Genomic DNA, 15,554 nt, shown 5'->3' on the forward strand with positions numbered 1-15,554 from the left:
GACATGAGAGTGATTCTTATCTTTGCCATCTGTCTATCTATTTGGTCAAAAGTTTAAAGTTGAATCCCATGTTGATTTCATTCAGTTAAAAAAAATTGGTATATTTTAAATAAATGTTTCATTTCAATAGGGCATTAAAAGGTCATCATAAAACCTTAACAAAAAATGCAGGCAATTCTGCTATAATACAATGTATATTTCTGAAAAATCCTAGGTTCTGAAACATCATGCACTAAAAGTAACATGGCTTACAGGAAAAAGAAGGTTGGGTCTGACTACTCAAAATCTGTGTAACTTTATAATGAGAGCATAAATAAAACACACAAAAAATTCTGTTACTACTTTAGACTTAAAACACTAATGTAAAACTGTATTATATGAGCCATTGTAACTTCCTTCTACCGACATCATTCCCGTTTACCAGTTGAGTGTGAGCTTATTTGCCAATCACAAAAACACGTTGCAGAACAGACTATATATTTGAGGAACTATGGATAGAGCAAGGAACAAGAGGAAAAACGCCTACTACTTTCTTTTCTCTTTCTTTCTTTTTTATAAGGTGCCATGGTATATTATTTAAGTAGCCTTAAATGAATAAGAAATAACACATGGTGTCCAAAGACAACAGGCCTCACTCAAAGTGTAAAAGGACTATTTTAAAAAGTCACCACAATTTAACTAAAATGGCACAGTATTACTAATATTTTGTATAGTGCTTGAGGTTTACGTAATAGCAACAAAGTCTAAAGCTTGGAACTTTAAGTTAGTAACTTAAAGTAAGTTTATGGCATTTCACAACATGGTCACAATAACACTGGGGAAAAGGGGAAGGAAAGCAGGAATTGTTATTGTTGCTTTTGTCCTTCAGTTTTGATCTGTAAAACTCAGGGTGTCAGTACACCTGGTTCTAGTTCAAGTTCCACTTCTAATTAGCTATATGCTACACTGAACAAAATGCTAACTTGTGAGTTTCAATTAAAACAATTATTATGCACCTTATTTGCGACGTTATTGACTTAGGTGATCTGAAAAGCTTTATGGTGTTGTCTGAAAATCAAACGGAATAATTTGTGTAAAAATGTAAAACTTAACATAAACATAAATAGTTGGTAACTACTTAAGTTTCTATATATTTTTCCTTAATTACTAGGGACAATTCTCCCCTGGATGAGAAAGGAAGATTAATTTATCTACACAGGCTTTCGTAACTCTTAAAATTCAAACTCGCTGCCTGAAATTGAGTTTTCAAGAGGATTCTATAGAGGCCTGAAAAATGTTACTTGTCAATTTGTTAGAGGGTATACAATGAAGTGTTTATCACCCTCTTCTTCACCAAAAGCACACACACACAATAATTATAGACCCCAAAGCCATAACCAAAAAATGTTTTCCAACAGCCATTAAAACTTTTTTTTAAAAACATTAAAAAAAGCTATTAACAGTACCTTTTAATAAGATTAGTCAATAATGGAGACAAAAGGTAAAAAATTTCTTACTTGGATTTGGCTGCAATAACACTTCAGTTTGTTTCATTATTTTTTCTGTCCATATTTTGGTACATTCAGCTTTGCTAAGGAGGTTCTCTAAGTGAGCATCCAATTCTGTCTTCTCTGCCTGGCCAAGCTTTTCTTCTGTGAACTGTTATTGATCATACAGTTAAAAAAAAAAGTTAAATATACCCCAAATACATTTTAGGAATCTGTATCAATAATTAAAAAGAAAACTCAAATCCAAACAATCCCAGGCATACAAATAATTGTCTGTAAACTGTTGTATATGAATGCTCCTTTTTGCCCCTCTGGTAATTTATCCATACCTCTTTTGTGGCACTTAGGATAATCCTATTCCATAGTTAATACATATCCTTAGTTCTGCTGAAATGTATGGTGTGAATGCTATAGAAAATCTAGCATACTGTCCTGTTTATAAAGTATATAAATATTTCTTACATTATAAAGGTAGGATAACATAGTGGTAAGGAATAAAAGTTTTGAGCCAGCTGGATCTGAATTCAAATCCTGACTGCACTGCTAACTGTGTGACCTGAGCAAGATTTTGAATATTTTTTCCTTAGGTATCTTCCATCGCAAAAGAGAGACAATACATATATTACGGTATTTTAAGAATTAAGTAAGGGTATGTATGTAAATCACTTTGTTCAGTGCCTGATAATTATTATTTTGAATTTAAAAAGAGCTATTTATGTTTAATGTGGCTTCTTATCATTGGCACTTTAATCACACCTAGTTAGACAGGCTTTTATGGGATGTTCTGGGAAACTTATCATTTAAGTTGTTTTTTCAAAATATGTTCCAGCAATTGATTTATGGACTAACTTTTGGAACATATCCTATTCATACTACTGAGGCATCTTTTAAATATCATAAAATGTAGTTAAATATACTCACAACATATCAGTTTTTATTATCCTTAGTGGTTTTTGAGGAAAGGCAGCATTGCCCATACAATAACAAAGAGGTAAAAGTATTTCTGTGTAGATTTTATAAGGACTTCTGGACACTTTTAATTAAATACTAGAAGCAATGACTCAGGCTGTTTATCATGCATAATTTTCCTCTAGAATATGTGGTTTCCCATCATAACAGAGGTATATCACTAGCACTAATTCTATACTCATTAGTCATGACTCATTTCTGGATAACAAAATAGAATGTGAACCTTTAAAATATCTTCTGCAGCTCCATTTTTCTGAATTTTATTATCTGTTTCTTTCAGCATCCTTCTTGGTCTAATACTTTCAATTGATTATCAGTTAGCACTTTTAGCTTTTAGAATGTTTTTCTTAGACTTCTGGTACATCCCCCCTAAAGGTTTTATTCAAGGCCTAGAAATAGCTTCAATAGCTTTTGTAAAGCTTTAGGTCTTTTAAAGACTGGCCTGTAGCCAAACCCTGACCCAATGGGTGGAACTGAGAATAGTAGTTCCAAAGCTATTGCCTAAGCCTGTAAACTTGCAGTGTACTGTAACCAAGAATAGGAGAGGCATTGGGAAAAAGATCAAAACTCTGACCCCAAGGTCAGCTGGGTAACTATGCAATCTAATTCTTAAGAGAGAATGCTGATATTCTTTACAGATCCCTGAAGATTCTAAGCTGTAGACCTGCCAAAGGTATCCATTAGAATTTTACAGGTTCCAAGTCTACCTCCCTTGGTTAAATAGATTATTTCCCAGATAATGCAATGAGTAGTTCACCCAAGTGAACATCATCTATAAAGGATGATCTACCAGTAGAGAAAAATTCTCCACTTAGCTCCTTAGTAAGCAAGTATATCTATTTTGTTTGTTCATTCCATTCATTCCAACAAATATTTATTAAGCACCTACATATGTGCTAGGCATTATTCTAAGCACATGGATTTCAGAAGCCAAAAAACAGACAAGGTTTCTGCTCTAAGGAAGCTTACATATTAATGGAGAAGACAGACAACAAACAAGTAATTTGAAAATAAGGATACAAAGATAAAAAGATGGTGGACAGAGGACCAACACAGATGGTCCTATTGTTTCTTGATCCAGTGACTGAATGATTAACTGAGTGAATTTATGGAACCCTTAAGTATGAGTGAGATAGTTTGATTATAGAAAGCCTGTTCAGAAAATAGAAGTTCTGTAGGAAGAACCACATGAGCAATGTATTTAAGTACCAGTAATAAATTCTGATGTTTACTTGCATTTTCTGAGAGTGAAAAACAGTTGCTGTGCATTTTGTATCATGTACTCAAAAACATCTTGTTACACAGGTAAGAATCATAAATTTAGTGATGAAGAAATTGAGGCTCAGGATGGTTTAAAATTTTGCCCTAAGATGTCAGTGTTGGGATTCAATCTTGTATCTGTTTGAATCATAGTCTTATTATATACTATGCTATCCTTCAAGTAAAATACTTGCTGATTTCAAGCAATTAATATTTTCTATCACCATTACCTAAACACACCTTGTGCTTCTCTGTCCCTGTTTCTTTGTTCATAGCACTCTGGTGAGCTGTATCCTACAGCCCACCTCTGCTTCCTATCTGATATTCAATCATCATCAAATTAAGGATAATAACTTCAATCCTATCTAAAATAAACAATAAAAGGGTGGGAGGCGACATAAGAACATTGCTAATGTTATCATATATTTAAGTTGAAATCATAAATTTAAATTTTATTATTTCAATGTGTAATTGTAAAAGACATATTTCCCATGATTTTATCACTGTGGGGATTTAAGAATTTTTTCCATTGTTAATCACAAGGTATGACATATTAAGATAACAAACTAGTACAACACTTAATACATAAATTTTCCTCTAAAACATTTTTAAGAATACATCAACTACAGAAAATGATGAGTTATATCAACTAAATGAAGAAGAATTATTAATCAAAGATATTTGTGGAGAATACATACTTTTTCTTCAACTGTATGTGAGATATATATTTAGCATATGACATGGTTCTTGCCCTCAAGGATTTTATGATCTTAACAATATTGCTTAAACACAAACATAAAATTATGATATCTTTGTCAGAAGGACAAAAGACTTACTCTTTCTTTAAAAAAAAAGACCCCTTTCCTAATTGCCAAAAATTTTAAATTTTACCCTAAAAATTTTAGTTTTCAACATTTTTAAGTCCAAAATCATTACTGACTTTGTAGTCAATTAGTGCTGATAGTTGTTCATTATAAACTACATTTGATTTTAAGCACGTATTTTAATGCATGTATAGCAATACCATTTAATAATTAAAAACTTCTGTGAAAACAAGCTACAATGAATGTCAGACTGCAAAAAAGTCATAGAAATCCAAACCCAATGTTCTCTAAAATGTAATTTAATGTGCTATTCTTTCATAATATTTCATTAGTAACCCAGTAAAATGACCTGAGAAAAGAAAGGTTAATCCACTCTTTATATATTTTCTCTAAACATTGCTTTAAGAAAAGGATTGTCTTTGAGTCAGCCACATTATGCCAGGCACTGCAATCCTTCCTTTACTACAGGATAGACATATAGGCTACAGTACGAAATAAGAAGCCTGGATTCCATGCCCTGATTTACTAGAGAGAATGAAGGACTACAAGTAAAAAGTCTGTGTGATCAAAGACATCTATTTAATATAAACTCTAACCATCAATTCTTTGACTGGGTAAAGTAATAGTTTAAAAGTATTCTAAACTTCTTGGGGGCAAATGTATAACACAAACTCTGAATATATTAGTAAACTGTAAAGTAGATTCTCCTCAACTGGTTCTCAATTTTGGCTGCTCTTCGGAATTGGGGGAGCTTTCAAAAACACTGATGCTGAATCCAATTCCAAGGATTCTAATTTAACTGGACTGAGGAGCAGCCTGTAAAGATTCCTCGGGTAATTTTAAGTGTAGCTAAGACTGAGAACTTCTGTTCTAAGCTCATACACAATTATTTTAATATCAGGTTAACAAAACATGTTCTATCTAGTTGTTTACTAAATTAATGCCAACAGCACCAAAGGATGTGAACACAGTTTTGGGTAACACTAAACGCGAAGAGTTTTTACAGAATGAGAAAATGTATGGCCTTTGAACGGGATATATTTATTAGAATTTCAGAGACATGGTGAAGTTACTGCAATTTAAATTCTATAAAAGAAATGGAATTTCAGGAGGACCTGAGAGAGAGTGGAATTGCATCCAGACAGGATCTGACAGGAGCTGGTGGAGGCCAGCATCATAATTCATCTTTACATCTCCAGCTTAGATACACTATTGTGCTTGCTAAATTAAATGGGAGATAAAGGCCAAACTTGCAACTAAAGTTTAAAGACCTCTTCCCCCTCACAAAATAGCTGGTGTTCATGAAGTTCATAGTGTAACTTTAGTAGTCAGTTCAAAGAAAATGTTAGAAAATTAAAATGAACCCCCTTCCCTCAGTAATTTAGTTTGAAAATATTTTTTTAGAGAGTATATATCATTTTAACGATGGTGAGCAGAGTTTTGCTTCAATATCAACTCTGAATTAAAAATGCGCCCACTTGAAAGATTTATCAAATGAAGAACAGTAATTCACAAAATGGATATTTACTGCAAAGAATATTTAATTATGATAAATTGAGAGTAGATTATGAAGTCCTTGAGGGCAGCAACTGGGTCTCATTCATTTTTGTATCCTTCAATACCAAGCACCTAGGAGGTACTCAATAAATATAGGTTCAATTAATGAGTTTGTTTCAGACTAGCATTAATCAACTTCAAGGTCAGCAGATATAATGTTAGAAAAATACTCATAAAAATAATTATTTAACATGCTAAATGATTCAAAGAGTAAACTTTGCATAAGGATACTACTTTCTTGGCTAAAGTGACATAAAAATTAAAACAAAAAACGAACAGAAAACCATATTGGATATTGTGAGAGGGGAATAAGAAAGAGAGTTGGGGACCTCCCTGGTGGCGCAGTGGTTAAGAATCCAACTGCCAATGCAGGGGACATGGGTTTGAGCCCTGGTCCGGGAAGATCTCACATGCCTCGTAGCAACTAAGTTGTGCGCCACAACTTCTGAGCCTGTGCTCTAGAGCCCACAGGCCACAACTACTGAAGCCCGCGTGCCTAGAGCCCGTGCTCCACAACAAGAGAAGCCACCACAGTGAGAAACACGCGCACCGCAAGGAAGAGTAGCTCCCACTCGCCGCAACTAGAGGACGCCCGCGCGCAGCGACGAAGACCCAACGTAGCCAAAAATAAATAAATAAATAATAAATTTATTAAAAAAGAGAGAGTTGATTCCTTTAGACATACAATCTTATTAATGATGCGAAAGCCACAGAGTGACAGAATTTCAGAGTTCTAAGAGACCTTACATAATAATTCATTACAAGAGAAATGCCACATGATCATACAAAATTGAAAAATGACACAGGAATTGACATAGGAATTCACATCAAGATTCTGTGGTCTGAGATGGACTTGAAGTTATATCTTGAGGTAAGGAAAGGCCACAGAAAGGGAGCAGAGAGCATTCAAGATGAGTTTAACCGTATGAATAAAAATCTAGAGTTAGAAAAGTACAAGATATTTTTGAAATTAAAAAAATAATTTGATAGGAATACAGTATTTATATATGAGTGAGAGAAAAGACAAGGCTGGAAGGCAGTACTTAATTCTCAGTTAAGGAATCTGGACTGAAAAGGTAGGCTTTGAATGGTTTTTAAGACATTAATAAAGTCAACAATTTATCAAGGATATATTACCTGATCCTTTTGTGTTCTACTGAAGGCATCACGAACAACAGAAACACCCAAATGGATTGTTAGGGAATGAATACTCCTATTCATTTATACATTTTACCTTAATATTCTTTTTAAAGTACCGAGGTATATAAACACATTTTGTATGAGTGAGAGTGGAGTAATGGGACTCATTTATATGATTTAGTAGTTTGATTTTACTTTTTTTTAAAACAGGGAACATGTTTAATTTTTAAGTAAAATGAAAAAATGTATAGCAGCTGTCTAACCAGAGAATGGCCTATTCCTTAAGGTATAATTTGATTTGAATAGAATTATTTAGAAATATCAAAGCTAAATTCCATTCCTACTGTTTTTATTGCTTATAATGAGTAACTGGCACAGCTCTTATACTATTCTTAGCATGAAACTTGGCACTTTGGCACTACACTGATGTCAACTCAATTTAGAGTAGGAACTCAGTTATCGACTAAATACAGAAATGAGAAAGCGGTGTTCTGTTGAAAATTACCACACAGCATTCCAAATTTCACATTACATTTTGGAACCATCCTTTTTTTCCTTACATATTTTATTTTAAAGAATTGTGGTGACTTCCCTGGTGGCGCAGTGGTTAAGAATCCAACTGCCAATGCAGGGGACATGGGTTCGAGCCCTGGTCCGGGAAGATCCCACATGCCGCGGAGCAACTAAGCCCGTGCGCCACAACTACTGCCTGTGAGCCACAACTATGGAGCGCGCGTGCCACAACTACTGAAGCCTGCGCACCTAGAGTCCGTGCTCCGCAACAAGAGAAGCCACCGCAATGAGAAGCCCCTGCTCGCCGCAACTAGAGATAGCCCGCGAGCAGCAACAAAGACCCAATGCAGCCAAAAATAAAATAAATAAATTTATTTTAAAAAATTGTGGAAAATGTCAAACATAAACAAAAGTATAATAGTATAATAAAACCTCATGAACCCATAACCCAGCATCAGCAAGTATCAACCTTCTGCCAATGTTGTTTCAACTACCCATCTTTCTTTCTTCTAAAATATTTTAAAGCAATTCTCAGACATGATATAGTTTATACATAAATATTTCAAAATGTACCTCTAACAGATACAGACTTAATATAAAAAGTCACATTAAAGAGCCAGTTCATCCTGAAATTTTTCCCTTCTTAGTAAATGGTTCAAGCCAAAACCTCAGAGTCATCCTTGATTCATCTTTCTCTCATACTCCAGAGCCAATATGACATGCAATACTGGTTAGATTCTGAACCTCCCCTGCTATGCTATCATTATTTAAGTCATAACACCTTTTGCCTGTCCTATGGCCACAGCTCCCTAACTGGTCTCCCTAGCACCCCTGCAACCTCAGATTCTGCACTTGTTGCCTCTGCCTGAAATGCTTTTCCTCCAAAAAAAACTGGGAACTATCACTTCCTTGAGGTCTTTTCGAATTTGATCCTATCAGAAAGGCTTGCCCTTACCATCATGTCTATACAACATGGCAACAACCATCACCCCTGCCCTTAACCTATCCCTTTTGGCCGTCTTCTCCATCACCACTTGATGTATTTACTAGTTTGTCTTATCCTGTTAGATTGTAAGCTTCAGGAGGGCATTGTGTTGATTTTATTCACTGCTGTATCACTAGTGTCCAAAATTGTAGTGACACACAGACATGGAGTAGGCACTTAAGTATTTAAGACTGAAAATTATTTGATAACTAACAGATTATAATTTTAAAACTTTTTCCTAGAGAATTTGAAACAATGAGTAATTGAAATTCATTCGGGAAGTACATCTTGAGAGCTTTGTCAGATTTTTTAAATCAAGTCTATCAATTATTTAAATCAATTTGTAATATATGTGTCCTATTTAAGCAGTGCAGATTATGCACCTTGAAAACATATCTAGATGTTTGTATGTATGTATTTATTTTTATTTACTTACTTATGGTCCCGCCGCGTGGCATGCGGGATCTTAGTTCCCCCACCAAGGATCTAACCTCTGCAGTGGAAGCCAGGAGTCTTAACCACTGGACCACCAGGTAAGTCCCTCTAGCTGTATTTAAGAGTGGCATTACTTAGTGTCAAATCTGCATTCAGCATCTAGAATCACATGGAATCAGCACTGAAACAACACCAAAGCTCACAATATAGGCAGCCATTATCTTGCTCTAGTTCTATGATTCTTTGCCAAAAATAGTGCAATGTAAGATCAACTATGCCAATAAAACCGGGGTAAAGGAGATAAGGAAAGCAGTGATGCATATAAATGATTTATTTCAGTATCAATTTGGTATGTTATATTAGAAAACTATTTTTGTTTTCTCTTTACAAAAGAGAATGTTGTTGCTACTGTGACTATGTCATCAACTTAAACACCAGACTGTTTACAACCCATGCTGTGGTGAAATTTACATCTGTTCGTAGATTTAACTGAGTTGGCATAATGTGGGTGATGACTGTAGAAAACTGTCCAAGTTCCCTAGTACTGACACTTCCTTGATTTCTGAATACCACGAGACGGTCAACTTTTCCCCTTAAACTGTATTTGAAAAATGTGCCTGTGACTAGAAGCACAACATGAATCTTCCCTTTCTCTCGCACTGCCCTACTGTCAGTGCTTCCCATTTCGAAAATGAGTGGGAACCCCCCAAACTCAGTGGCCCTGGCAAAGTCTGGACGCCAACTGGCGATCTCCATTTCTCCCGCGGACTGCCAAGCCCAGGGACCGTCCTCTCGGGGTGAGAGAGGACTGCAGGGAACTGTGCTGGCAGCTCTCTGGGTTGAGGGGCAGGAAAAGGAAACTTCCTTCTTGGACTCGGCGAGGAGAGTGAGAGAGACGAAATGAAAGGGTGGGGGTGGTTCAAGAACGGTCTGTTACGCCGCGGACTCGCAAGGCCTCCGCCAGCCCCGGGAGGGAGGTCACACGAGCACCGGCGTCGTGAGGTCAGAAAGGCGGATGGTGCTGTGCCTCGGCCCGAAGCCAAAATCAAGGCGACCTCCAGAGGAGGGAGGAAGCTCCGGGCCCCGTCCCCACTCCGCCTCGCTTCACCGGGAGCTGCGGTTGGGCAGGAGCAGGGAGGAAAACGGCCGCCGGGCCCAGAGGGGCACCAGGCCGCGCCCATAACCCGGGCCTCCGGCCGCAGCAGGCCCGCCGGGCGGTCGGTGAAGCCGGGTGCGGAGGGCGCGGCCGCCTCGGGTGAACCCTCCCTGGCCCCTTCGGAAGTCGCCACCCCTTCTTCCCGCCGCGGTACCTGCACTGCACGACTGAGGAAGGTGCCCGCGTCGGCCGCCAGCTTCTTCACGTTGAAGTCCATGATGTTCATCCTGGGAGGCAGCCGGGCGGAGCTGCCGGCTGACCTAGCGGGGAGGCTGAGGCGCCGCGGCCGGGCTGGGGCGCCGGGCGAGTGGCGGGGGCAGACGTGGTAGGTGGAGGGAGGCGGCGCCAGTCCCGCCGCCGCAGCTGTCGTTTCCGTGAAGGGGGAGAGAGAGGGTGGGGCGAGGGGAGAGAACTAGCGCCTCGGAGCCGGCCGCGCGCCCAGGCGGCGGCGGCGGCCGAGACACAGGGCCTGCCCCTCCGGTAGTGCTGCCACTAACGTCGGCAGGGGCAGCGGTGGGCCTGCAGACGACAACCGGGCAACCCGACCGTAAAACTCCGTGTCCCCAATGGAGGAAGAGAGCGCGGGCCACGGGGCGGAGCCTTTGTAGAGGTTATCGCGGGAACAGCGACCCCTTCAGGATCGCCGCGGGGCGCGCTGGGAGCTTGGCCAGTTCCGGCTCGGGGAGGGTCGTGTTCGTTGTCAGGGGCGCGCCGCGGGGCAGCTGTGGCGCTGCGTGTTTGCAAGTAAGCCCCTGAGAACCAAGAGCAGAGACAACCCAAATCCCCCCTTTTTGTTTTAAGTGAAAATATGGAAGTTGTAGCATAAAATTACAGTATCTGTGGAATTAGAACCACCAGCTCCCTGTCATCATGTAGCACCCGCGCCCCGCTGGTCCCTGACGCCTGGATGGCACTTGGCGAACGTTTGCAGAATAGGGTCGAATTTAATGTCCCCACCGAGCCTGTTGTTCATTCATTCAGCATTATTGAGTATCTGCCGTGTACCAGGATTGAATCATGTGCTGGAGATACCATGCTGAACAAGACTGTCCCTGCCCTCAGGAAGCTCTCAGTTCGGTTACTTGACAACCTTCAGAGACACCCCCCACCCCCTGCTCCAGTTCTGTTTCTATTTGCTGCCACAAGGATTTTGTGACTGCCTAACGTGCTGGATTACAAGATCAACACTAGGTGCATACTTGGTGCAAAATACGGTGCCCAGGACACCAAATGCCGGGTGGAGAACGTATAAGATGGTGAGTGAGATAGAATAACCCTTAACTATTCAGCGAGGCGAATTTTAATAACTAATGAAAATATGATGTGAATCTTAATAACTAATGAGAATATGATGTGAAATCTGTTCAAAACCCGGTAATTCCGAATGGCTTCTAAAGCAGTCTTCAGGATACAGCCTATGTTTGAACTAATTTAAAACAGGTGCAAGAACGGAGGGAGAGACCTTAGTATTTCAAGAGTAAAAAAAAGCTCTATGTATTTTTTGTGTCTCTGTGCCCTTGTGTTACAATAGGACTGGAAAAATGCAGGCCCGGCAGGCAATGAAATGAGCTCACATTCATGCTTCAGTGTTGTACTGAAGCAGCGGTCACAGCAGTAGGAGCTATGTTAAAGGCACAAAGATTAGTTCCTAAGGGTATTATAAGGAACAGCAGATAACATAAATATTTGTGTTCTTTGTGGTGGTGACAGAAACAACCACTTCTTTCTAAGGTAACTACGAAAGAAAGAGTCAACTCCATCTATCTTTCTTCTCATTTTTCCAGAAATATGGAAAAGGAAATATGTAATCAGGAATCTTGTTCTTTATTGTCCATTTTAGATTTTTATGTGGAAAACATTTTCTCTCTCTCCAGATGTCTGTCTTCACAAGTATATTTGTCATAATCTATGTCTGTTTCTACTAAAGGAACACAACACCGCCTTCACCATTAGAGGAAAAAACTCTGGATCCTCTTCCTCAAACTTGTAGATCTCCTAATTTGAAAAAAAATCTTCACTTGTTCTTGTTGAGCCCTCTATAGCTATAAAACTGATGCTCTTGTTTCACTGACGAATTCATAAGACTAGTGTGTTGTCTCTATTTCCTTACCATCCTTACCATCTTAGAATTTCCTGCCTAGTTCCATGCAGTTGATTTCCACTTCTGTTAACTATACCTAAACAGCATTCCTGAGGTTGCCAGTTATCTTCCTGAAAAATCAAACGGCCTTTTCTCAGACTTCCACAGTGACTCTACCCAGCTCCTTCCCACAACACACCTCTTTCCCGGGCCTTATTGTTTCCTGGTTTCCCTGCTACCTCCTGGACTTTCTCACTCTATTTTGCTGGCACTTCTGATGGCTTTACTGTAAGTATTCCTTAAAGCTCAATGTTTAGTACTTATTTATTGTTGTTGTTTTCTTTGATTAGTTTCTTAATTGAAACTTCAGTTATACTACTTCATTCTTTCATTCATTCATTTAGCAAATATTTTTTGAACATCTGTGTGCCACATGGCATTGTTCTTATGACTGGGAATATAGCAGGCAACAAGGCAGACGGCGCTTGCTCTCATGGGAGTTTATAACTAATCCCATAAAACAGAAATTGAATAAGTAGTCATAAGTATGATAAAATGCCTAGGGGAGTCCAGAGTGCTCTTAAACGTTCACCTCCAGCCTGTACCTAGTAATCTGAATTTTAATTTGGAGGCTTGGTCTTTTTGTAAGTGTTCCAGATCACCTTTTAATGCTTTCTTTTTCTGTCCGCCATACTAACTTCTTATTCCAATAGTTCAAGGTATTAGGAAAGCAATCTTTTAAAGTTCATATAAAGTGCTGAATATCTGAAATTATCCCCAAAGCTTTTAGCTTAAAAAATAAACAAAATTTTTATAAAAATGGCATTTTAGGTAGTATATATTTTAATGCTTTTTTTTTTTGTGGTGGCTGACAAAGTGTTCATTACCTTATGTTTAGACCAATGACATCGAAAGTGGAGGTCTGTATACTTCATGGGGTGTGCAAGATGATACACTGGGGCGCATTAAGATATCTTAGAAGTTTGGCTTGCGTTTACTTTTATCTAATAAATAGAAAATTTTGTTTCATTAATTTTTTAAAAATACGGATTGACACTGGTGTCCCCACCTTGTGTTTATCAGATAGACACACATCACAAACAAACAGTAAATGAAGTATCCTAAGGGAAGAGTTGGAATTCCACAACTTGAAAGAGTTGAAATTAGTACTTTACTTTGATTATGTGCTTCAGCATATGGTTACATAATACATTGTGACTGGTTCCATATCTTTGTAGATTATATTATCTATCTAGTTTTAACTGAATAAAACTTCACAGTAATGGACAGGTAGCCTAAAGAGTTTTCCCCAAATAAATCATCATTAAAAGTGTTGATACAAGCATAAGCAAACAAGAAATGCCAGAATCGATACTTCTACTTGCTGCATTTATCAGGAAGATTGTTGAAATATGGATTAAAAGATGATAATACTTGGTTCCAGCTTTTAGGGAACTCAGAATCTAGTAGGGGAAACAAACTTGTTAAGTAAAGCAGTGTGTGAACGGTACCTGTAAAAGCTTGTTTAAGATTGGGCAAGGGTGAGAAAGTGTAGAGGAGGTGGGTATTAACTTATCAGAATAGGGGAGGTGATAATTAAGACTTCTTGAGCTGGCTTTTTTTTTTTTAACATCTTTATTGGAGTATAATAACTTTACACTGGTGTGTTAGTTTCTGCTTTATAACAAAGTGAATCAGTTATACATATACATATGTCCCCATATCTCTTCCCTCTTGCGTCTCCCTCCCTCCCACCCTCCCTATCCCACCCCTCTAGGTGGTCGCAAAGCACCGAGCTGATCTCCCTGTCTTGAGCTGGCTTTTGATGGAGTTCATCTGGCAGATTGAGGCATGAGGGTGGGGAGATATGATCACACTTTCAACTTAGAAATATCAGGTTTTGGGCAGTGTGGATAATGGGTTGGAGAGGGGCAAAGACAGGTAGCAAGAGTGATTAGGTACCTATTGCCATACTCACCCTGTACTCTGCTATCTTGAAATCTTGGATTTGGAAACTTTGTTTTGACCAAAATTCCCCCTCCTTTGATCTCTGACTTCTTTACTCATTTGAGTGTGTTCTCATCATCATCAAGGCCTGCAATCCCATGCCTTGTTTTTATTTGTCCTATTTTTAACTTTCACCAGCACTCTCAGTTCCCTTTATCCTTCTGACCTATCAATCTACCTTCCTGGTTGAATGTTTTCTCTGTGCGTGCTCTCAAACTGCCAAGCATCATTAGGGAGAATTGTACAACCTTGTAGATGGATGCTCGTATCAATGCATGATTGCTAACTTCCATTGAACCTTTATAACTACCTAAAATGCTTCTGCTTCTTCCTAATTAACTCTTTTTCACACACTCTGCAGAGCCTACTGCAAAATTTTGCCACTCTCCTAAGATGCCTGCCTTATTCTCATATACTCTTATTTTTAGCCTTCGATATGTTTTCTCTGCAGAGAAACTATGAATCATCAAGCTATATGGAGGGAGCTCCTTCAATAAAATTCTCTTATTTCTACCTCTTATCCTTCTCCACACTCCTCCCCCAAATACTGCCAAATATTTCAAAGGAAGTGTCCTAGGTGTTCTCTTCTGATTTGAGCTACTGCTTTCTTAATCTTGGCTGCATATTGGCATCACCTGGAGAGTTTAAGCATCCACTGATGCCTAGATCACAACCCCAGAGCATGGACTGGGCATTGGGGTGGTCAGAAGTTCCCACAGGTGATTCTAATGTGTGGCCGAGGTTGAGAATGTACGTATCATCCTCTGAGAACTTGGTCTGCCAGTCTCTACCCTCTGCCTACAGATACATTACATTTTCATCTTCTGGGCAGCAACCATTTCTTGTTCATTTTTATATTTTTATGGTCTACGTTCCTGGCAACATAGCGTATTCTCAAATACTCTTGTTAAATGAATAAAGTAATCAAATAAAGCTGCATACAGTTCTTTTGTGACTCCTCCTCCCCAACCTAAATTTCCAACTACAGATTCAGTATTTCCAGTGCTGAGCCTGTTGTAGTTTACTCTTTCTGAAAGTTACTTTTCTTTTTGGGTTTCCTATAACTTTAAGTTGAATTATATGCACCAAGTCACCTAAGCTAGAAAACGGATCCCCTTTGATTATTTCCTCTTATTTCCCA

At 38.7% G+C, this 15,554-nt stretch overlaps 1 protein-coding gene and 1 long non-coding RNA gene across 6 annotated transcripts in view; one reads left to right on the plus strand and one right to left on the minus strand.

Annotated features, from left to right (window-relative positions):
* SH3GLB1 (SH3 domain containing GRB2 like, endophilin B1) overlaps window positions 1–10,873 on the minus strand; it is a 34,525-nt gene extending 23,652 nt beyond the window's left edge. For all 3 annotated transcript variants that reach the window (XM_082408559.1, XM_082408558.1, XM_082408557.1), the window contains exons 1-2: window positions 10,481–10,873; window positions 1,497–1,638 (exon numbers count right to left, since the gene is read on the minus strand). In XM_082408559.1, the coding sequence (XP_082264685.1) occupies window positions 1,497–1,638; window positions 10,481–10,552 (214 nt within the window). In that variant the 5' untranslated portion in view covers window positions 10,553–10,873. The remainder of the gene's footprint in view (window positions 1–1,496; window positions 1,639–10,480) is intronic.
* Window positions 10,874–11,064: 191 nt separating this feature from the next.
* The window catches only part of LOC309604795, a 184,717-nt gene continuing 180,227 nt past the window's right edge, over window positions 11,065–15,554 (plus strand). For all 3 annotated transcript variants that reach the window (XR_014231052.1, XR_014231053.1, XR_014231054.1), the window contains exon 1: window positions 11,065–11,582. This is a non-coding gene — a long non-coding RNA (uncharacterized lncRNA). The remainder of the gene's footprint in view (window positions 11,583–15,554) is intronic.

This window comes from Balaenoptera borealis (genome assembly GCF_965194805.1).
Source record: "Balaenoptera borealis genome assembly, chromosome: 1".
Classification (NCBI taxonomy): domain Eukaryota; kingdom Metazoa; phylum Chordata; class Mammalia; order Artiodactyla; family Balaenopteridae; genus Balaenoptera; species Balaenoptera borealis.